At 46.4% G+C, this 23,053-nt stretch overlaps 1 protein-coding gene and 1 long non-coding RNA gene across 7 annotated transcripts in view; one reads left to right on the top strand and one right to left on the bottom strand.

Annotated features, from left to right (window-relative positions):
• Positions 1 to 44: 44 nt before the first annotated feature.
• The window catches only part of cdc42bpb (CDC42 binding protein kinase beta (DMPK-like)), a 29,266-nt gene continuing 6,257 nt past the window's right edge, over positions 45 to 23,053 (bottom strand). For 2 of the 6 annotated variants that reach the window (XM_085133225.1, XM_085133228.1), the window contains exons 3-40: positions 22,585 to 22,668; positions 22,398 to 22,493; positions 22,166 to 22,314; positions 21,488 to 21,581; positions 21,068 to 21,268; positions 20,518 to 20,766; positions 19,877 to 20,108; positions 19,675 to 19,782; positions 18,975 to 19,108; positions 18,194 to 18,436; positions 16,455 to 16,565; positions 16,065 to 16,309; positions 15,859 to 15,964; positions 15,647 to 15,771; positions 15,463 to 15,568; positions 15,072 to 15,134; positions 7,338 to 7,486; positions 7,159 to 7,256; positions 6,971 to 7,050; positions 6,790 to 6,834; positions 6,385 to 6,459; positions 6,240 to 6,305; positions 6,026 to 6,131; positions 5,818 to 5,954; positions 5,602 to 5,741; positions 4,074 to 4,155; positions 3,772 to 3,988; positions 3,523 to 3,585; positions 3,205 to 3,446; positions 2,763 to 3,117; positions 2,584 to 2,681; positions 2,414 to 2,498; positions 2,206 to 2,323; positions 2,006 to 2,123; positions 1,614 to 1,841; positions 1,248 to 1,356; positions 1,106 to 1,164; positions 45 to 720 (exon numbers count right to left, since the gene is read on the bottom strand). In XM_085133225.1, the coding sequence (XP_084989351.1) occupies positions 598 to 720; positions 1,106 to 1,164; positions 1,248 to 1,356; positions 1,614 to 1,841; positions 2,006 to 2,123; positions 2,206 to 2,323; positions 2,414 to 2,498; positions 2,584 to 2,681; positions 2,763 to 3,117; positions 3,205 to 3,446; positions 3,523 to 3,585; positions 3,772 to 3,988; positions 4,074 to 4,155; positions 5,602 to 5,741; positions 5,818 to 5,954; positions 6,026 to 6,131; positions 6,240 to 6,305; positions 6,385 to 6,459; positions 6,790 to 6,834; positions 6,971 to 7,050; positions 7,159 to 7,256; positions 7,338 to 7,486; positions 15,072 to 15,134; positions 15,463 to 15,568; positions 15,647 to 15,771; positions 15,859 to 15,964; positions 16,065 to 16,309; positions 16,455 to 16,565; positions 18,194 to 18,436; positions 18,975 to 19,108; positions 19,675 to 19,782; positions 19,877 to 20,108; positions 20,518 to 20,766; positions 21,068 to 21,268; positions 21,488 to 21,581; positions 22,166 to 22,314; positions 22,398 to 22,493; positions 22,585 to 22,668 (5,139 nt within the window). In that variant the 3' untranslated portion in view covers positions 45 to 597. The remainder of the gene's footprint in view (positions 721 to 1,105; positions 1,165 to 1,247; positions 1,357 to 1,613; positions 1,842 to 2,005; positions 2,124 to 2,205; positions 2,324 to 2,413; positions 2,499 to 2,583; positions 2,682 to 2,762; positions 3,118 to 3,204; positions 3,447 to 3,522; positions 3,586 to 3,771; positions 3,989 to 4,073; positions 4,156 to 5,601; positions 5,742 to 5,817; positions 5,955 to 6,025; positions 6,132 to 6,239; positions 6,306 to 6,384; positions 6,460 to 6,789; positions 6,835 to 6,970; positions 7,051 to 7,158; positions 7,257 to 7,337; positions 7,487 to 15,071; positions 15,135 to 15,462; positions 15,569 to 15,646; positions 15,772 to 15,858; positions 15,965 to 16,064; positions 16,310 to 16,454; positions 16,566 to 18,193; positions 18,437 to 18,974; positions 19,109 to 19,674; positions 19,783 to 19,876; positions 20,109 to 20,517; positions 20,767 to 21,067; positions 21,269 to 21,487; positions 21,582 to 22,165; positions 22,315 to 22,397; positions 22,494 to 22,584; positions 22,669 to 23,053) is intronic. The other 4 variants (XM_085133229.1, XM_085133226.1, XM_085133227.1 and 1 more) reach the window with 4 other exon arrangements.
• Positions 716 to 2,681, top strand: LOC146502290 (uncharacterized). Its single transcript, XR_014869400.1, has 2 exons — positions 716 to 848; positions 883 to 2,681. It is a non-coding gene; the product is annotated as an uncharacterized LOC146502290 (long non-coding RNA).

Raw genomic sequence — 23,053 nt, 5'->3', positions numbered from 1 at the left:
GCCTGCCAGGCTCACCTGTGCAGGTGTGACTCAGACTCAAAGACTGAATTCAGGTTCGTTTATTGTTTTTGGCCACTAACAGTTTATCATTACAAAGATCCTTTAAATGTGATTTTGGAAGAAACAAAGCAGTAGTGTTCAGGTGTGACCCTGCCCCCTCTCCTGTCTCCAACTGAGCAGAGGGCGGGGCCAGAGGAAAGATCATAACTGACACAAATTAAAGATTATTTTACCCTAAACGACAACAAAGATGAAGGTGATGACGATGTGCAACTTCAACAAAATTAATTCAGTGTTTTCGTCAGAGCGAGACCTCCGCCTGCTCCCCGTGTCAGCTTGCACGCCAACAGGAAGTCATTACACATGCACGACAACAGCAGGCGCTGGTCCCATAGAGCCAATCAGAGTAAAGGTCAAAGGTCACACAGCAGCTCTCAGCAGGGAGGGGTTAAAACCAAGGGGTGGGGCTTCCAGCAGGTAAAATCCAACAAAATAAAAGCAGCAGGAAGCGCAAACACACTCCGCCACAATAAAATCCTGAAAGTAAAAGCTAAGCTCTCAGTCCGCAGCCCGACTCGTTCAGGTGGGGGCGGGGCTTCAGGCTTCGGAGTCCAGGCCGTCGAGAGTGAGCTGGCTGCGGTGGGGGGAGTTGGGGCTGGGGGGGCTGCTGGGGTTGGAGCTGTTGGAGGGCGTCGAGTGTTTGGTGGAGTCAGAGTCAGGCTGAGGGATCAATACAGAAGCATGATTACTGATCAAGACTGATGGTCAATAGAGAGAGAGTGAGAGTGAGTATATACGGGTTCTTACTATCTTGGTGGGGACCAAAATCTGAAATTTACTATACTGGTGTGGACCAAAATCCAGGTCTCCACGGGGTTGAAGGCATTTTTCCACACTCAAAATGTGGTTTTAATGTCAGGGTTACAGTTGAGTTATGGTTAGGTTTAGGAGAAGGTTAGGCATTCATTTTTAATGGTTGGGGTAAGCAGCTAGGAAAAGCATTATGTCAATGAGATGTCCCCACGTGGATAGCAAACCAGACGTGTGTGTATGTGAGTGATTGTGTGTCTGTGTGAGTGAGTGTGAATGTGTGTGTGTGTGGTACCTCTCGGTCCACCTCCTCCGGGTCACAGATGCTGCGGGATGAAGCGCCTCCCCCAAAATCTAAGCCAATGAAATCACAGAGACAGGTGAGTTAGTGACAGTTCGTGTCGAGACTAGCCACATGAACACTCATATGTGTTTACCTGAAGCTGTGCGTGTTATGTGCGTCTTGCTCCTCTGTTGCCGTGAGATACTGGAGAGGGGGCGGGGCTTATCTTTAATGCAGTCGTCCTGAGAAGAGGGCAGCACACTCTGCGGGGGCACACACACACACACACACACACACACACACACACACACACAGATGAATAGAGTTTATTGATCCTTCTGGCATCCTCAGACTGATCGATCAGCTGGCAGAGGTACACAGCGTGACCTGATGACATCATCGCTGACCAATCAGCTGATGAGCGAGTGTGAGGTCATCAAATCAATCAAGTGATTGCTGCATTCAGGTCATGTGACCTGGGCGCAGCCTGAGTGGAGGGGGGAGACAGAAGCTGGCCTACCCTTCCCACAGAGGAGATGGAGGGAGAGGAGGAGGAGGAGGAAGGCTGCAGGAGGCTCTGCTGGGAGGAGGAAGAGGAGGCGTCTTTCTGCAAGAAGGCGCCAGCCGATGCCGACGTCATGTGATACACGTGCTCAAAGTTGGAGGGGGGAGAGATGAGGGTGTGACGGGAAGAAGAGGAGGAAGGGGAGGGAGACGGGGAGGAGGAGAGGGAGGCAACATCACCAACCTGAACACCAAGACGCAGACAAAGATGAGAAGGACCAGGATGAAGTTGAAACAGGGGGAAGAGAGAAGAGAGGAGTCAGTGTGATGAAGGCAGGAGTCAGAGGAGTGGGGGGAGGAGACGGAGGAGAACATGCCGGCAGCAGAAGGAGGAGCAGGAGGAGTTACCAGAGGAAGGTCCATGAGGACCTGCATGCCGTCTCCTGGTCCCATGTGAGCCACGTGGTTAAAGTTGGTAGGGTTAGAAATCATCTTAGAGCGAAGCTCCGGATCCCTCAGCATCTCCCTGAGGAGACAACGACACCAGCACACAAGTGAGCACGCAGGTAAACATAACATGGGAAAACACCAGAAGGGACTAAAATCACCTCCTCTGCTGGAGTCGCTCCTCCTCGGGAACCTTGAAGAGGAACTTTCTCTTGCTGCGAGTTCGAACCATCAACTTCCTGCTGTGATCGGACGTCTCCGGGATGGTGAGATCGCCCTCTGAACAGACATGGGTACAGAGACAGGTATGAACAGGTTAGCTTCAGCTGTGGGAGCATTAGCGTCCACGTGATTCAGGTGTGCTCCTACCTGAGGAGGTGTTGCTAAAGTAAATCAGACGAGGAGGTTCTGAGCTCAGCAGGTTTAACGTTCCTTCAGCATTCAGAGGTCGAATCTGTAGATAGGTGCGCACACAGTCTTTCAGCCATCACTGCATTCTGAATGGGTGGTCTGACCTTCACTGAACTGTGATTGGTTACCTTGCGCAGGGAGATGGTTTGGACCCACTCAGTGGTGTGAATATCAAAGACATCAACCCCATACTCGCTGTAGACCGTCAGGTGAGATGAGTTAGAGCCTGTCACACAGAGACAGGTGAGACACAGGTGAGAGACTATCCACTGCACCCACCTACAATTACAAGAATCGTGCAACGTACAGAAAGCAAGTGGTGTGGTGGGCCACATGAGCTCCTGGGTCCGGGACCGACGTCCCTGTCCATCCACATAGACACCGAGCTGGCTGAAGCAGAGCAGTAGCTCGCTGGATCCGACCTCCAGTGCATGTAGAGCGTCCAGTTGCTGTTGCGCCAGGAAGGCCAGCGATGGGTCTGCCGGGCTCACCAGGCTTATGGGGGATGACTCCCCCTGCAAGGCCAGCAGAGCGAAGCCTGACGGGTAACCGATGCACAGCCGGTCCCTTAGCATCCCCAACCACTGAACCACACCTGGGGCCTGCACCTCCCACAGCTTCTTGTGGTGGGGCTTTGTCGGAGTGATCTCGTAGCACTGAACCTGGAAGCGGGACATAGAAACTGCAGCATTAGGATGGGCACCGGAGCAGAACCGCAGGTCGCCTCCAGGTGAGCCCATACCACTGACCTGACGTTTGATGGCAGCCAGCAGGCAGGGGGGGCCTCCTGGGCGGAGAACGCCTGTGGCCATAGCCTGGCAGCCTTTGGTGTCTGCCAGCTTGGCATCGAAGCTGGACTCTGCTCCCTCCAACACCCCCCAGGGGTGAAGGTGAACTTGACGGTTGCGACCGCAGAGAAGCGCAATGATCTTCTCCTTTGGGATCAATTCAATCTGAGAGATCTTCTTACTGTCTGCAGCTCTCACAATCACTGTAGAAAGAAAGGGAGGAGTTAAAGGAGGTTAGCACAATCAGTCACGTGGACAAAGTCTGTTCATTGGGCTCACCGTCTCTCGTAATTTCAACCACAAACAGTCCGTCTTCTGTTCCCAGGGCGATCCTCTCACGATCTGCACAGATGGGAAATGTTCTTATTAACAAAATAATAAGCGAGATTAAACGGATACAAATCAAGTAATCAATAAGACTGAAGATTGACAGGAAACTCAGCACAATCCATCAGCAGAACCTGAAAAATTTTCAGCCTACCACAGTCAACCGTCCTACACTTTTTCAGCAGAGCACTCGTTACTGACCGAGCACAGCGGCAGACAGCGTGGTCTTGATGATGGGCAGCGAGGCATCGTAGGCCTCGTGCAGGACATGGACCTGCTGGCTCTTCAGCAGGTTCTTGGTCAGGATGCTCTGCATACCTTCCAGGATCCGGACCCATTTTCTCTTCTCTACCTCGCTCTCTGCCAGGACAAGCAGAGACACTGAAGACAGCTGCGAGATCAGCTGCGATGATGTCACCTGACCACGACAACAAAAACAATCAGAACAGGACACGCACTGGTGCTCAGACACCAAATGGTATAACAGTGATGGGGTCTCTTACTCTGAAGATGCAGGGGATGTCCTTCCTGGTTGCGTGGATCACATCGGAAGCCAAGACCGAACTAACGGACAAATCCTCATCCCTGAAAAAGTGAGATGCAAGAGATAATCGCATATACAAAAATAATACTTGTCACAAACTCCACACACAAAAAAAACCCCCGCCAGCTTCACGCGACTGCCTAAATCTTCTCTAAACCAGCTAAATCTTTTCATTCTATTACAGTCTTCACAAAGGTATCAGAGTCGTCTCTGAACTACATGAACCTTACCAGGACTCACAAGCTGTCCTAACACTTAGGGCTACACAAACTTTCTTCAGACTTCTTCTCAGGACCTGGATTAACATGCCCACACAAACCTTCTCAGAAGTGTTCGCGCTCTGCAGTGTCACTTCCTGTTCCAACACAGTGATGTTTTTGTGTAGCCAATTTAATTAAAAACATATTCTTGTTTCACAGTGCATTTTCACTGCTATGAAGATGACACGCAGCTTTATCTATCCATGAAGCCAGATAACACACACCAATTATTTAAACTGAAGGAATGTCTTAAAGACAAAGACCTGGATGACCTCTAATTTTCTGCTTCTAAATTCAGATAAAATTGAGGTTATTGTACTTGGCCATCAAAATCTTAGAAATATGGTATCTAACCAGATTCTTACTCTGGATGGCATTACCTTTGCCTCCAGTAACACTGTGAGGAACCTTGGAGTCATTTCTGACCAGGATATGTCCTTCAATGCACATATTAAACAAAAATGTCAGACTGCTTTCTTCCATTTGCGCAACATCTCTAAAGTTAGAAATATCCTGTCTCAAGAGTGACACAAAAAAACTAGTTCATGCATACTTGCTGTTCCTAGATAATTTAAAAGTAGAATGGGAGCCAGAGCCTTCAGTTTTCAGGCCTCTTTTCCGTGGAACCAGCTTCCAGTTTGGATTCGGAAGACAGATACCATCTCTACTTTTAAGATTAGGCTTCAAATTTTCCTTTTTGCTAAGGTTATAGTTAGGGCTGGACCAGGTGACCCTAAATCCTCCCTTAGTTAAGCTGCAATAGGTGTAGGCTGCTGGGGGATTCCCATGATGCACTGGGTGTTTTTTCTTGTCTCACTATGTGTTAACAGACGTCTCTGCACTGAATCATACTTGCTATTAATTTCTGTCTCTCTTCCACAACATGTCTTGGTCCTGTCTTCCTCCCCTCGGTCAGGGAGGAGCAGGGAGAGGATTTCTTCCTGTTAAAAGGGAGTTTTTCCTTCCCCACTGTTACCCAACCACTTGTACATAGGGGGTCATATGACTGTTGGGGTTTTCACTTATAATTGTAGGGTCTACCTTACAATATAAAGCACCTTGAGGCGACCGTTGCTGTGATTTGGCACTGTATAAATAAAACTGAATTGAATTAGAAGACCTGGAACTTGCTCCAGAGTCCAGGGATTTTTGTCAAAACAAGCAGACTCTTCAAAAGACCTCAAGTAGTGTTTTCATGTCCTGACAGAAGGTGACCAAACAGAATACCTGAGGTCGAGGACGAGACTGGCTGCCACCCCAGGTTGCGTGGACTTTCCCTCTGGGATGTCGTAGAGAAAGAGTTTACAGTCAGAGACCACGGCGAATGCTCGCTGCCAGCCCTTTTTCACCCCACTGGGCTTCGGAATCTGACGGAAACAAGCTAGCTTGAGTATGTGGAGCTGCTACACAGTTACATGGTCAGTACCGTGTCAATGGACTCACCCTGACGCAGCCCTTATATGCAGTGCCGATTCCCCTCTGGACGTCAATGCCCTGTGGCCTCTTGGCCTGCTCTGCTGGGATCGGGCAGACAAGAGGGGTGTGGTCTTTACAGGAAACGTGACAGATGAAGGAGCACACTGCAGAGACAAAGAGTCAGTCAGACACCTGTGACTGAACCAGAAGCAAAGGTGCTGTTAGCGCTGCGTACCTTCGCAGGCGTATCCCTGCCGGATTAGTCCCACCATCAGGGAGGTGCAGTGTGTGCACTGAGGCGGGCTGGAGAACGTCTTGATGCTCAGCTGGTGAGCTTTGGGCTGAAACACACACACACACACACAAAAAAAATCTAAAAATCTATTACAATTACTACAATCTGAGTGGCCCTGTGGAGTCATAGGACACCTGCGAAAACCTCAGGGTACCTTTGGTGTGGTCAGCGCTGTGCTCTGATAGATAGGATAGGGGCTCGAAGGGACTGCTTTAATTTCCTGTGGACGCAAACGGGTCAATCAGTTAAACAAACCATAACATACAGGACACCTGTGCAAAGACTCATCTGTGACCAACCTCGTGTTCGGAGCCTGTGGAGGGTGATGGGGGCGTAGTGTCTGATTTTGCAGGGGTGGCATCTATGTCTGAAGGCTGCAGGTAAAAACCGTGACACAAAGATTATCAACACCTGATCAGATGAACTGTGACAACTACAAATGCACTATTGCAGTATTCATACAGTGGACACATGAAGTAGTACTGCAGTAATATGAGGTTAAGAGGACTGAAGCTAAGCAGTGCTTTTTTGTGTGTGTGGGCGGAGTTTATTCTGTGGATGGAGGTTTTTATAGTCAGTCGGATCAGGTGTGCGGGGCATTAATTTGACCCGAGTGGTTGTTGATGTCATTAGTACAAAGCTAGCAGTTATACTCGAGGTTGAAGGTGGCAGATCACTGTCTGAAGAGGGGAGGGTAAACTTACTTCTTCCCAGAGAGCATACAGCAAGGAGGCAGAGCAAGCTGACGTCTCAAAGTTACAAAGAGAAAGAAGCAAGATGAAGTTGAGTAAGTCAGCACTACACCTGAATGGCATCACTGTCCTGTGAGCTGCTGTGTGTGGGCTTGTTACTATGAATGGTAGGAAAGTCAAACAGGTAACTCACTCTGAAGGTGAGGTCTGGAGCTAGAGGAGACGTGTTGAAGTATTCAAAGATAGGGTCCTGGAAGTCTGGGAGCTTCAGACCTGCACAGACATAGATGGTGAAGACACGCCCACAGACACCACTGGAACCTACCTGTCCTCTCAGACCCTAAAAATCATACACACATGGTCTGAGTAGTTTTGCCTAACCTTTGTCGGAACGTGAACGGGTCTCCTCCATCTCCTTTTTTAGGGTCTCCATCTGCTCCACCATTTCCTTGCTCCTTTCCTCCGTCTCCTTAAGCTTACTGTAGGCAGAAAGACATGGGTCAGATAGGTGAACACAGTACACAGATAAGATGACGGTCTGCCTTGGTATGACCTCTGACCTCTCCAGGTTGATGTTTGAGGCTTTGACTTTGCGCAGCTCCTCCTGGACCAGCTGTTTGGCTCTGATTTCAGCGTCCAGAGCTGACTGCAGCTCGAGGCGAGCAGACATGTCCAACTTCTGACTGCGGCGCACCTTCCACAGGGGGTCCTGGAGGGGGTGGCATCAGAGGGATAGACACCTGTTTATTGTCACTGTACATCAAAGCTCAGAAAGCAAGAAATGGTGCAGTTGGACGATCAGAGCAGCCAATGAGGCTGTGTCCCAATTCAGGGTCTGCACACTTGAAGTATGCATTTTAAGTGCGATTACGTCACCGCCACGCGACGACGGCTGTCCCAATTCGAAGTGTATTTCAAATGCATACTCCAAATGCGCCGTCAATTCCCCCAAATATCAAGCGTGGTCTGGTGCACGCTTCGTGGTCCCATATATCCCACAATTCATAGCGCGGCGGTGGGAGTGGATAATTTTGCCGCAAAATACGGCAAAAGGGAGCGGCCGAAGAGTGAACTGTCGAAAGTAAGTACTGAATATGATGTCACTTATTTATGTGCGAATGTTTAATAACGAAGAACATTAAAACATTACTGTTGGCCACATGTCGGCAAAGTTGTGTGACATTAGTGATGTTTGTACTTTCAGCGTTAACTTGGTTGTAAGGCCTTTACATACATACACACATATACATATATATATACATATATATATACATATATACATATATATATATATATACATATACAGTGGGGCAAAAAAGTATTTAGTCAGCCACCGATTGTGCAAGTTCCCCCACTTAAAATGATGACAGAGGTCAGTAATTTGCACCAGAGGTACACTTCAACTGTGAGAGACAGAATGTGAAAAAAAAAATCCATGAATTCACATGGTAGGATTTGTAAAGAATTTATTCGTAAATCAGGGTGGAAAATAAGTATTTGGTCAATAACAAAAATACAACTCAATACTTTGTAACATAACCTTTGTTGGCAATAACAGAGGTCAAACGTTTACTATAGGTCTTTACCAGGTTTGCACACACAGTAGCTGGTATTTTGGCCCATTCCTCCATGCAGATCTTCTCAAGAGCAGTGATGTTTTGGGGCTGTCGCCGAGCAACACGGACTTTCAACTCCCGCCACAGATTTTCTATGGGGTTGAGGTCTGGAGACTGGCTAGGCCACTCCAGGAATTTCAAATGCTTCTTACGGAGCCACTCCTTTGTTGCCCGGGCGGTGTGTTTTGGATCATTGTCATGTTGGAAGACCCAGCCTCGTTTCATCTTTAAAGTTCTCACTGATGGAAGGAGGTTTTGGCTCAAAATCTCACGATACTTGGCCCCATTCATTCTGTCCTTAACACGGATCAGTCGTCCTGTCCCCTTGGCAGAAAAACAGCCCCATAGCATGATGTTTCCACCCCCATGCTTCACAGTAGGTATGGTGTTCTTGGGATGCAACTCAGTATTCTTCTTCCTCCAAACACGACGAGTTGAGTTTATACCAAAAGTTCTACTTTGGTTTCATCTGACCACATGACATTCTCCCAATCCTCTGCTGTATCATCCATGTGCTCTCTGGCAAACTTCAGACGGGCCTGGACATGCACTGGCTTCAGCAGCGGAACATGTCTGGCACTGCGGGATTTGATTCCCTGCCGTTGTAGTGTGTTACTGATGGTGACCTTTGTTACTTTGGTCCCAGCTCTCTGCAGGTCATTCACCAGGTCCCCCCGTGTGGTTCTGGGATCTTTGCTCACCGTTCTCATGATCATTTTGACCCCACGGGATGAGATCTTGCGTGGAGCCCCAGATCGAGGGAGATTATCAGTGGTCTTGTATGTCTTCCATTTTCTGATGATTGCTCCCACAGTTGATTTTTTCACACCAAGCTGCTTGCCTATTGTAGATTCACTCTTCCCAGTCTGGTGCAGGTCTACAATTCTTTTCCTGGTGTCCTTCGAAAGCTCTTTGGTCTTGGCCATGGCGGAGTTTGGAGTCTGACTGGTTGAGGCTGTGGACAGGTGTCTTTTATACAGATGATGAGGTCAAACAGGTGCCATTCATACAGGTAACGAGTGGGGGACAGAAAAGCTTCTTACAGAAGACGTTACAGGTCTGTGAGAGAAAGGGATTTTCCTTGTTTGAGGTGACCAAATACTTATTTTCCACCCTGATTTACGAATAAATTCTTTACAAATCCTACCATGTGAATTCATGGATTTTTTTTTCACATTCTGTCTCTCACAGTTGAAGTGTACCTCTGGTGCAAATTACTGACCTCTGTCATCATTTTAAGTGGGGGAACTTGCACAATCGGTGGCTGACTAAATACTTTTTTGCCCCACTGTAAATATATATATGTGTATATATATATATATATATATATATATATATATATGTGTATATATATATATATATATATATATATATATATATATACACACACATACATATACATATATACACATACACACACATACATATATATATACATATATACATATATATATATATATATATATATATATATATATATATATATATATACACACATACACACACATACATATATATATACATATATACATATATATACATATATATATATATATATATATATATATATATATATATATATATATATATATATATATATATATATATATATATATACACATACATATATATACACATACATATATATGTATATATATATATATATATATATATATATATATGTATATATATATATATATATATATATATATATATATATATATATATACACACATACATACATATATATATATATATATATATATATATATATATATATATATATATATATATATATATATATATATATATATATATTATATATATATATATATATATATTAGGGGTGCAACGATACTCGTATCGATATCGAACCGTTCGATACAGTGCTTTCGGTTCGGTACGCATATGTATCGAACGATACAACATTTTTAATTTATTTTATCAACTTTCCTTCTGACGATGCTGTCTGTGTTGAGCGCTCAGTGGATCTGCGCTCGACAGTGCAGCCTAGGCGGAGTAGTCAAACACAGATTCACTGAGCACAGGGCAAGCTAGCTAGACAGAAGTTAAGCTCTTGCAACATGGCAAATTGAACCTCCCCCACCCTCATTCAGATCTGGCGTTTGGAACTATTTTGGTTTTCATGTGAAGTATGACCCTGAAGGTAAGCGTGTCATGGACAAAAGTAAAACAGTATGTTGGATGTGCCAGCAATGCTCAATTGGTGGGAACTAGTGTGTTAGCGCAGTTAGTTCGTTAATGTGTTGACGTCTTCCAGCCCCACTCATGAGGCAATCCGCGGTAGCTCGTTAACGGAGATTTGCCGTGTTGTGACCTTAACGTCATTTCAGATTAACGCTGACAGCACTAGTGGGAACACAACCAATATGACTGCACATTTACTCCGACATCATCCTAGTGCAAAGACAAGTGGAAGCAGACAAAAACAAGCACGCATGCTACAAACTTTACCCGAGTCATTTAGACAGCCGTTAGCACATGATTCTCCTTATGGGGACCTGATATGTTTAATATGCTGCTGAGAATATAGCCCAGAAGAAGCGTATAGTATAGCTTTTATTTTGGAAAGAGACATTTCTCCATAATAAACTCTCTTTTCCAAAGATGAGTGATTCCTCAATCAGATACAGGGCTCGCAAAATCGCTAGCCCGACGTCCTGGGGCTTTTTTCCAGTCGGGCTACCAAAATCTATCTCTGCCCTGCCCGTCGGCCTATCGTAGGAAGGAAAAATATATGTCAATGCTTTTGCATTCTTTCGGAAATGTAGCTGGGTAATTATGTCATTGGCATCGGCCACTGTCAATATGTGATATACTGAAATCACGTTTGAATTTGCGCTTGTTTTTTGCTTTCACTTTGCAATCGCGTGAACTGTGTATAGAAAGCGACAGTACTGATTGGTGAGTGATGATAATTTGCGCACCAATTCCTCTGACATCGTCTTATCAATCGTTAGCTTACTATGCAAACATGACAAGTGAAATCTCCTGCAGCTTAAACATGTGAGAGGTTGATCGCGCAGAGAATCGCTGAGCGTTATGTTAGTGCGTGTGTAAAAGCAGCAGGATATATATTTTAGTTCTGCTGAGCCAAATAAGACAGGTCAGGGTGAAGAAGTGACAAAACGGAAAGGTTATGACAAATCAGACTATAAGGCAAAAAGAAAGTGCAGCTTTATGGTTTCATGGACAAAAGAATTTCTGTGGCTGCAATATGACGAGCTAAATAACCAGGGCTGCACATAAGTGGTCCGCAGGTGCGCATTTGCTGTCAAAATAAAAACCCGCACAAGATAAGAAGTTGCAACGCGTGTTTGCGTACATAAGATTTTCAGGAGGAGGACAGACATTTGTTTAGAACTCTTAAAGATGTCGAAGAAGCTCCTTTAAGCAATTACTGTGATGTTCCTCCACCTCCAAAGAAATGTCAGAAGGAGTCCGAACCACAAAAGAAGCACGTATTCTCGGAAAAGTGGTTGCAGGAGGTGAGCTGGCTTCAAACAAATGATGAACGCACAGAGATGTGGTGCAGAATGTGCCGTGAAAATTTAATAAATGACAAATTAATAAAAAGGCATGAACATTTTTTTGTATCGAAAAAATATCGAACCGTGACACCAAAGTATCGAACCGAACCGAACCGTGAATTTTGTTGTATCGTTGCACCCCTAATATATATATATATATATATATATATATATATATATATATATATATATATAAAACAGCTAACAGATCATCTGCAGAGGAATGGTTTATTTGAAGAGTTTCAGTCAGGTTTCAGAGCTCATCACAGCACAGAAACAGCTTTAGTGAAGGTTACAAATGATCTTCTTATGGCCTCTGACAGTGGACTCATCTCTGTGCTTGTCCTTCTTGACCTTCGTGCAGCATTCGATACTGTTGACCATAATATCCTATTAGAGCGATTAGAACATGCTGTAGGTATTACAGGTATTGCACTGCAGTGGTTTGTATCATATCTATCTAATAGACTCCAATTTGTGCATGTAAATGGAGAGTCCTCTTCACACACTGAGGTTAATTATGGAGTTCCACAGGGTTCAGTGCTAGGACCAATTCTGTTTACATTATACATGCTTCCCCTAGGCAGCATCATTAGAAGACATAGCATACATTTTCACTGCTATGCAGATGACACCCAGCTCTATCTGTCCATGAAGCCAGATAACACACACCAATTAGTTAAACTGCAGGAATGTCTTAAAGACATAAAGACTTGGATGGCCACTAACTTTCTGCTTCTCAACTCAGATAAAACCGAGGTCATTGTACTCGGCGCTGAAAAGCTTAGAAATATGGTATCTAACCAGATTCTTACTCTGGATGGCATTACCTTGGCCTCCAGTAACACTGTGAGGAACCTTGGAGTCATTTTTGACCAGGATATGTCCTTCAACGCACATATTAAACAAATATGTAAGACTGCGTTCTTCCATTTGCGCAACATCTCTAAAATTAGAAATATCCTGTCTCAGAGTGACGCTGAAAAACTAGTTCATGCATTTATTACTTCCAGGCTGGACTACTGCAATTCATTATTATCAGGATGTCCAAAAAACTCACTGAAAAGCCTTCAGTTAATCCAAAATGCTGCAGCAAGAGTACTGACAGGGACTAGAAAGAGAGAGCATATTTCTCCTGTTTTGGCTTCCCTTCATTGGCTTCCTGTTAAATCCAGAATTGAATTCAAAATCCTGCTCCTCACATACAAGGTCTTAAATAATCAGGCCCCATCTTATCTTAATGACCTTGTAGTACCATATCACCCTATTAGAGCACTTCGCTCTCGCTCTGCAGGCCTACTTGTTGTTCCTAGAGTATTTAAAAGTAGAATGGGAGGGAGAGCCTTCAGATTTCAGGCCCCTCTTCTGTGGAACCAGCTTCCAGTTTGGATTCGGGAGACAGACACTATCTCTACTTTTAAGATTAGGCTTAAAACTTTCCTTTTTGCTAAAGCATATAGTTAGGGCTGGACCAGGTGACCCTGAATCCTCCCTTAGTTATGCTGCAATAGATGTAGGCTGCCGGGGGATTCCCATGATGCATTGAGTTTTTCCTTTCCAGTCACCTTTCTCACTCACTATGTATTAACAGACCTCTCTGTATTGAATCGTATCTGTTATTAATCTCTGTCTCTCTTCCACAGCATGTCTTTATCCTGTCTTCCTTCTCTCACCCCAACCGGTCGCAGCAGATGGCCGCCCCTCCCTGAGCCTGGTTCTGCCGGAGGTTTCTTCCTGTTAAAAGGGAGTTTTTCCTTCCCACTGTCGCCAAAGTGCTTGCTCATAGGGGGTCATATGATTGTTGGGCTTTTCTCTGTATCTATGAAGCGCCTTGAGGCGACATTTGTTGTGATTTGGCGCTATATAAATAAAATTGAATTGAATTGAATGTATATACATATGTATATACATATATATACACACACACACACATGTATATACATATGTATATACATATATACATACATATATATACACATACATATATAGTCAGATTATTATGATATATATATATATATATATATATATATATATATATATATATATATATAAAAAATCTGACAATACTATAATATTGGCCATATTACATTTACATTGCCAGAGTGAGATGACTTTAGTGTCATGAACAACATTAGCTAACTGTTATTTACTAACTAATCTTGAAATGACTGTTCAGTACATAAATGAAGCCCAACAATCATGCTTTACAGTCCCGTGGTCTCAGCCTCAGATACTCAACTAATCACAGTGATGTCATGACAAAAATGAATGACCAACAAAACATTTTTTCTCCTTCATTTCTGTCAAACAATGCCGTTTGTAACGTTTCTCGCGGTTAGTATCATGGTTGCTAGGCAACCTGAACAGCGCGACGAAGGCTAGACCGTCCCATTTCACAAGCCTCTCACTTCCGCACTTCTCGTACTAATAGTACGCACCGTACGTAGTACGCGTAGTGCACGTACTTTAAGCGTGCAGACCCTGAATTGGGACACAGCCAATGAGTGTTCAATCAGGTGAGGTGATGTCCAGACATGTGATACCACCGATGTAGCTGCTGGAAAATGTGACATTATCATATGACATCAAGATTTGACCACTTAAAGCCCTAAAGGATGCACTGCTTAAATTCCAGATGACTCTAAACCTTCAAAGATAACAGAAGAGTACCTGAAGTGAAGTACCTGACCCCCCAGGTGCCTACTGAAGGTACTCAGTGAGTAAAAACTAATGTGTAGACCGAGTACTGACTCAAGTACAGAGTAAACTACTCCCTGAAGTACAGACTGTGACACCACCTTAGACTAAAGCTTCGTCTCCACTCTGTCCCCACCAGAGCTTGAACCCTCACCCTGTCCTGACCCTGGATTCATCTCGAGGGGTCACTGTAGACACCAACTCTCGTTGTAACCTCCTCATCTCTGCCTCTGCTTGACCTCTGACCTCTCCAGGCTTCTGTGTGATCCACTCTATGACTTCGTCACAGCTGTCAGGAACCCGCACTGGTAAAGCTTCGCTGCGTTCTAATATCAATGGTACACATGCAAGCCAATAGCCATGCAAGCATCTTTAAGCTCGTCCAGAAAGTGATTTTTAACTGGCTGGAAATCGTGACCAGCTCACTCACCCTCCTGTCTCCACCAATGGGAGGCCAGGGCTTCTTAGGAGGAGTGGCCACTCCTGATTCCGTCTAAGACAGCAGGTTTGAAAGGAAAAAAAAAAACCCCAAACAAAATCAACACACAGATACAGACAGTACTACAGTCTGAAGAAGGTGGAGGACATTCCTGGATTTCTTTCACAATAAAAGCCACTAAGGTAAAACATAACTGAAGGGATAAAACATTTCTGAGTATCTATAACATAAATTGAAAAAAAAAATTCTGCTATGACTGAGTGATGTCTGAACACACCTGTGACAGGCGGAGGCTTCAACAGGTCGCTTCAGGTGAAGTCCCATGCTCACATATTACACGTGTGCGTGTGTGTGTGTGTGTGTGTGTGTGTGTGTGTGTTACCAGAGGTCTGGTTCCCAAGCTGGAGCTGCGTAGAGTTTCCAGCTCCTCCGTCATCTTGGTGGCTAGAGCCTGCAGATAACCTCGAGCGTCCTTCTCGTCGCTGACCCTGAACACAGTGTACCACATGTCCTTAAAAAAGTGTCGCTGAACTCGCGGCGGTGTCCAAGCAGCTCACGTGACTCACCACTGGATGATCTCTGCGATTTGAGCCTCCCAGTGAGCCACGCTCTCCTTCTTGGACGCCAGGTCCTGCAGCTCGTCTTCTAGTTGCCGATTCTGAGCAGTCAGGTTATCCACAAACGAGCACAGCTGGACACAACCACAACGAGAGCAGTATTACACAGCGGTGCTCCTAGTACTAGAAAGTGTGCAGTAACACTACTACAGGAGTATCACCTTGTCGGTCTCTGCTGTCAGTTTTTGGTTTTCTTCTGTCAGCAGGTTCTTCTCTCGCTCATGTTTCTTCTTGAGAGCAGTGAGAGCTTCTTCCATCTCAACTTGCCTGAGAGGGCACACACACACACACACACACACTCACTGGGTCAGCATGGATCTGGCCATGACTCACCTGTACCTGCCAGTAAACCCAGTTCAGGACTCACCTGTCCCTCTTGGCCTTGTCTAGCTTGTCTCGGAGCTGCAGCAACTCCTTGTTGGCGGTGAGCTGTGCCCCCTCAGACTCCTGCAAGTCTTTGCAGAGGTTTTTTATCTCAGAGGAGTGGGCCGAGTCCCTCCTCAGGAGCTCCTCCTCGTAGAACAGCACCTTCTTGTCCAGCTCTGCCTTTAGACGGGATAGTTCCTGCTGAAACTCCGCCCCTCCTGCTGCTACTCCACGGCCCTGCTGAGACTAGGATCAGAACCAGAACAACTAAGAAGTCCTTCTGCACGACTGTGAGGACCGGTTCAGCCAGGGTTTGGCTTAACCCAGGCTCAAATCGTGATTGTGTGGTCGTGATGGGTGTAAAGGGGTGTGTGTGTGTGTGACCTCTGACCTTTAGACTCTGCAGCTCCGCCTCCAGCTGTTTGGAGTAAACCTCGCTGTGCTCCCTCAGCTTCCTCTCCTTTGATGCCTCTGTCTGCGCCTCATCCAGCTGAGCCTCCAGCTAACACACAAACAAAAGGCTTTTATCTTGAAGGGCTGGATCCTTTAAATCTGTAAACTGAAGGTGAGCACAGAGCAAGTGAACGCTTGTAGCAGAGCCGCAGTGAAGCCCCTTCACCTGCAGGCGTGTCAGCGGGTCGGTGGAGCTTACTGAGACTCAGACCTACTGAGATGGAAGCTCTGCAGGGGACCTAACATGAGGCGCCTTGGTGTGCACGTGAAGTGCACGTGGAGAAGAGCTGCATTACAGCACATAAACATGAACATGTGCCTGCAGTGACGAAGACGCCACACCTCACAGTCCCGTCATAAACATTGAATATCAGAGACATCAATCACTGCTCAGGCTGAGCTGATGGGTGATGATGTCAGACTAGTGCTGCTCAAAATGAGTCTTATTTTCCTGCTTTTGCATTAAATTCTTATCATCCTCATGAGGTTCGTCATAACCACACCTGCAACACAGGTGTGCACGCTGTGGAACCAGCTGTCGACCCACCATCACCTCCCCCTCCACTCAGTGTCAGCAGACGGTTGGTGAATAGGGAAGTCACACAGCTTTTAGGTTTATATGACTTTTACACCCTGCTAACAAGAAGTGATGTCATTAGCAGTGGTTAGTGATTCATTCGCCTCCTTTCCTGTAACCCTGATTCACTCTCTGCAGATTAATTCCTTTTAGCTCACTCGGGTGTTTCCCACGTCACTGAATCTTTCCTGCCATTTTACTGAAGTCTGCACTTTAAATGACATGTTCGGCCAATCAGAGCACAACACCATCACTCAGGGTTGATCTGAACTGTGTATGTATGCTGCCTATGGAATCTGACATTAATATGACCTGAAAAAAATTCTGAAAACCCCAAAGCTTCCAGTTCCTGCTGCTCAAGAGAACAAGAGGAACAGCCTCCAACAGTCAGTGCGAACAGAAGGTGCGGTCAGAACACACCTTCAGACAGCGAGAGCATCCCTCCATTATCCCAGAACCCGAACACTTTATGAAGGAGCCGTCGTAATTCATCTTATGATCTGACCAAACCTTTTAGACCTGTCGTGTCTCTGACATGTGCTCACGGTGCTTTAAACGCTTGGTTCCTTCTCGTTTCACATCAAAGTGTTCTTTGAGTGACCAACGGCTTCCTGCTTATTACAGGAGTCTGTCTCCCTCTGCTGGTGAGCACGAGGAGGTGCACCTCAGGACTGATGGTGCACCTCCCGTTCTTTTCAGTTTGACTCTGGAACTCAAATTAGAAAGTCAGAAAACAAACTCTTAATCTGTAGAGCTGTATTGCTAACCACATAAGAGAACAGTATCACGCTGCACTGTTGGCGATACCCAGACGGCTCTACCTCACTTGTGAACCAAAAACAAATCCTCTTTTTCCTGCTTTGTCTGTCTCTCTCAGGCTCATCTTCAGACCTCTTACACTTCTGTTCCTGACTTCCTGTCATCAGGACATGTGCCCAATCATCATCACTTACAAATTACTTAAAGCGACCAAACTGAAAACCCGACAGACGCTCCCTAACCCTCCATAACGAGGGTGAATGCTAACAGAGGAGACTTTCGTCTCTAAGGTTTTAATCACAAATGGTCACTGCTGATGCTCTGCAGCCCTCCTCACTCACCTCCTTACGGCTCTTCTCCATCTTACGGATCTCCTGCCTTGTGCCGTCCATCTTCTGCAGCAGCGCCTCCATCTCCTCCTCCTTGTCACGGAGCTGGCGGGTCAGGCGCTGCTTTGAGGAGCGCACCTCAGCCATCCTCTCCGACAACTCAGAGAACTCCTGCAGCGCCAGCTTCCTCTGCGAGTGCGCCTCCTTCAACTCCTTCGTCTGACTCCTCAGGCGTTCCAGGGCGTCAGCCAACTGCTGCTCAGAGGGTGTGGGGTTTATTAGCTTGGGAATACATGACTATTAAGTCCCTTTTCATTAGTAACTACTCGGATTGACTTGCCACAGTTTAAAGGGTTTTCTGTAAGGTACTGTTTTAGTACCTGCTCACCCAGGGTTCCAAGCCATCTGAGCAGGTACTAAAATGTGACGTCGTCACACTGCATGCCACTGATTGGCTGGTCGGTAGCGTCACTCGATGAATCATAAGAGCATCTTGTTCACAAAAATCAAAACTGCCATTTTTGAAACCATGGCAACGAGGGAAATGGCTACAAAAACAGTCCGACGAGTTTGACAAAAAGCCACAGGTATGTCGCCGCTTGGATGTCCACCTTTGTTGTAGCGTTCTGCATAGTAATTAAGTCGCGGGACGCTCAAACATGTTGCTATGACAACAACCACTCACATCAGTTAGTGCTGGATTGTAATGGAAAACGAGTTGATCAGAGTAGGTACTAATGGAAAAGGGCCTTTATTCTGAAAAACAGCTCCACCTGCGGCCAGATGCGCGTACCTTGTGAACCTCATCCTTCTCCTGTCGCAGGCTTTTCACCTGCTTCTCCACGCTCCTCAGTTTGGAGGCGGAGCTTTCATAGTCCTGTCTGAGAGAGACCGCCTCCTCCAGCTGGTGCTCCAGCCTGTCAGAGTCTGAGATTACAGGGGCAGGGTTTATTTTAATAAATAAAAAGTGTGACAATACTTTAATAACTTTATTTAAACTGATTTTTCTGCAGTACTGTCTCATTGGCTCCAACGTATTAATAAACATGTGTGTCTGTATGACACTAAACATGAGCTCGGGCGGAGCACAGAAACTTGAAATATTTAAGGTTTTCTGCGAGTGGCGCTGTTAAACAAACCTAACAGGAAATAAAATTTCAGTTTCAGCTGACTATGCTCCAAGCATAGTCAGATTGAAACATCTGGATGGAGAGTGTCCTTTAAACCCAAGGTCTCAGTTACAAACATCCATCTAAAATTATCTGGATGTGCTTGCGGCAGCGGTGATGCACCGATGTCCTTATTCAGTTCTTTTATTAATGAACTCCGTGCCTGCAGACTGCTGTGATTCACAGAGCTGAAGGCTGATGATGTGACCACAGGTTACTGATCAGTATCACTAACATACAGGGAAGCTGGAGCTGCTGTTTGCTCTGACCATATCAGGTGCTACCACACCAACTGTGTCTGTTACCACGGAAACATCCTCTGACCTGCCAGCTTCTTCTTGAGTCGTTCAATCTCCTCACTGAGCTTCTTGATCTCTTTGTCTCGACTCAGAGTTCCTCCTCGAGCTGGAGCCTGCAGGGCCTGAGTCGACTCTGTGGGAGGACAGACACAGTGAGGTCACAGCGAGTACTGCAGGAATACTGATCGAGTCCTACAGAGTACTGCTGGAGTCCGCCTCCTCCTTACCCTGCAGTTTGCGGTTCAGTTCCTGTTTCTCCTGCTCCAGTCGACGAATCCTCTTCTCAAAAGCCTCCACCTCCTCCCCTCCTGTTCCACCATCTGTTTCGATCTGGACACGCAACCACGCCTTGCTGACAGAGCTGCGGTCGGAGAAGCAGCTGTCGGTGGTGTAGGTGAAGCCAACGAAGGGGAGGTGCTGCCCTGTAAAACCAGTGTGAGACACTGGAGGTCCAATGTCCTGTAGAGAGAAGACCTGTCAGCATGAAGGACTGTGCGGACAAGAAGGGCCACTGGAAAACCTGTGGTCTCAGAGTCACCTGGAGTCTCTGAGAGGCCTAGGGGACTCTCAGAGACTCCTAGGCCCCAGACTCAGTCTGACTGCCCTGTGACTCCAGGTGACTGTGAGACTGATGGAGTCTCAGAGCAGTCAGATTGATGGAAGGCCATTTCACACAGGGAGCAGCACATACTGTACTGCCCTATGCAAAGCACAGTGAAAGCACTCTGGTGGGGAGAAATCCCACATGCCACGGTCAAAGTTCAACTGGGTTGAATAAAATTTACGTGACTCGCTCCAGCTAGCGGTGATCCCACTGCATGCTGCTTCCTATGTAAAACGGTCTTGAGGATAGAAAGACGGTCCTCACCGGGTTCTTCAGGACATCATCATCTACGTCAAAGTTTGATGTGTCGGTGGGTGAGGACACCTCGGGGATGTAGGGGGCCCCGGTGGACCGGATGTTGTCCCAGTCGATGCCGTTGAAGAAAGGGTGGCTTTTAAAATCAGAGATCCCATTAAGTCCAAGGCGACGATCCCTGGAACAGAGCAAGCCCTGGATCAGATCCTTGGCATCTTCAGACACATCGGTCACATGGGAAGGGAACTGGAAACGCTCCTGGAAACAGCAAAAGAAAAGACAAGGATACGTTCAGAGGAAGAGTCAGGAAACTGGACAAAAAGGCGAGCGTGCGCTGAGGGACGAGCTCTGATTCAAAACAGGAAGTGGGACGAGAGCCTGGAGACAGACTTGTAACCTGGAAACAGCAGCACAGCACGGGCAGGACAAGAGTAATCCAATTACAGAGCACAGTATCATTACCCTGACAGAGTGTAATCTGATTACTGTAACAGCTAGTGTCTTTATTCTGAAAGACAGTCCAAATACTCTGGCAGATAGAACAGTCCATGGTTCTGACCTCATGATTCATGATCTTGCCATAGGTTTCAACCAGCGACTCAGCGTAGAATGGTGTCTCGCCATACAGCATCTCATACATGCACACACCCAGTGACCACCAGTCACACTCTGGGCCGTAGCGGCCCATCCCGTCCTCCATCGCCTGCAGGATCTCTGGGGAGATGTAGTCTGGCGTGCCAACTGCCACCGAGGACTGAACCTACAGTGACACATTGGGATGGGCCGAGGTTACAAAAGGTCATCCAGAAAAGGTCAAAGGTGAACTTAAGCTCAAGTAACAGAACTAAACAAGCTTAACTTAATTAAGCTATTGAAGTTCCTGAATTAAGACCAGCACCAAGATTACCAGGGTTAACCTTAAACTAGACTAACGAGAGCACTGTTAGCTTCAAAGAGGCGATGGGAGCATGACAGTTACCGTGCCGTCCTCCATCATGCGGAGACAGGATCCGAAGTCTGCGAGGCGAATATGGCCGTTGACGTCGAGCAGGACGTTGTCGGGTTTGATGTCTCTGAAAGACGAAAAACATATTCAGCTAGTCATTGTCACCTTCATCGCAGACAGGTCACATGGTCAGCTGATGCTGCAGCAGGATCTGATTAACCACACACAGTATAAAGATGGGTGGCGCTACTGTGCTGTGAACCCATTGGTCCTTTTCAGATGAGTGTTTTTGCTGTCACCATTTTGAGTTTTGAAGCTGGCAGTGACGAGGGGCTGTCTCTGAAATCACACACTCACTGTGACAACCTCCACATGGTCATTTCTAAAACATATGACCAGGCGTACCAAACGGGATATGCGTCCACGTTTTATCTGACTCCGATCACGTGATGCACCTTAAAGCGCCATCGTTTCACTGTGTGTAAACTGTGTGTGAATAAAGATGTGTGAGACTGAACAGCAGCAGGTTAAAGTTCAGCCATCTCAGGAAGGAAAAGGCCAGCTGAGCAGGAAGGAACTACATTTCCCAGAGGACACTGCAGCAGGAAAAGCACACTTCCTGGACACAGAGGCACATACCTTTGGTAGGGTCAGTACAACTTAGAGTACAGTGTGAAGTACAGGCAGTGCAGTTTGCAGTACTCCGAGTACCTGTGTATGTAGTGCTGCTGATGGATGGAGTGGATGGCGAGTACCATCTCAGCCACGTAGAACTTGGCCATATCCTCAGGAAGTCGATCCTCAAACTTACTGAGCAGCGTCAGCAGGTCACCACCTACGTAGTAATCCATCACCAAGTACTGCAGTACAGGTACACACAGAGGAGTTAAAGATAATACCAGTACCAGTCCCAGTCCCACAGGGGACAGCAGCTAGTACTCACCAAAAAGTTGTCGTCCTGGAAGGCGTAGTGCAGGTTGGTGATCCACTGACTGTCTCCTTTCACCAGGACGTCACGCTCTTCACGGAAACATGCCGTCTGCACTCACAGCATACCAACACATCAATAACATGCCCACAGCACGCTAAGGTCACAACAGCCCATTACATGATCATGAAGAGGAGCCCACCTCTGCTCGCTTTAGCATCTCCCACTTATTGAGGATCTTCATAGCATAAACTTGCTCCGTGTGCTTCATCTTCACCACGGCAACCTGACAGAGAGAGAGGGGGGCGAGAAACACGAACACACATGTAAACACAAACACCTGTGTGTGCCAGGGGTCCAGAATGATGCCATGTCAAATTTGTGTGCCTCCCACAGGCACACACACCTGTGCAGTGTTGCTGCTATGGTCTCCATGGTGACCGGGTGTGTATCTTTAACATCACTTGCTGAGCTGGTCTGAGCACATGACATAGAACCCCACCCACACAGCTCACCTGGACTTACCTGAGGACAGGTGTGTCACAACCATGCCTGCCCGGTGCTTCGGGACATACCTGAGGACAGGTGTGTGTTTATGTCCCGAGGCAGCAGGCAGGTGTGGTAGTGTCACACCTGTCCTCTGGTATGAGAAGAACGCACACACAGAAACA

The sequence above is a fragment of the Neolamprologus multifasciatus genome, chromosome 15 (genome assembly GCF_963576455.1).
Source record: "Neolamprologus multifasciatus chromosome 15, fNeoMul1.2, whole genome shotgun sequence".
In the NCBI taxonomy this organism is placed as follows: domain Eukaryota; kingdom Metazoa; phylum Chordata; class Actinopteri; order Cichliformes; family Cichlidae; genus Neolamprologus; species Neolamprologus multifasciatus.
The sequence above is the reverse complement of the archived record's forward strand: the minus strand, read 5'-3'. Positions and strand labels throughout refer to the sequence as shown.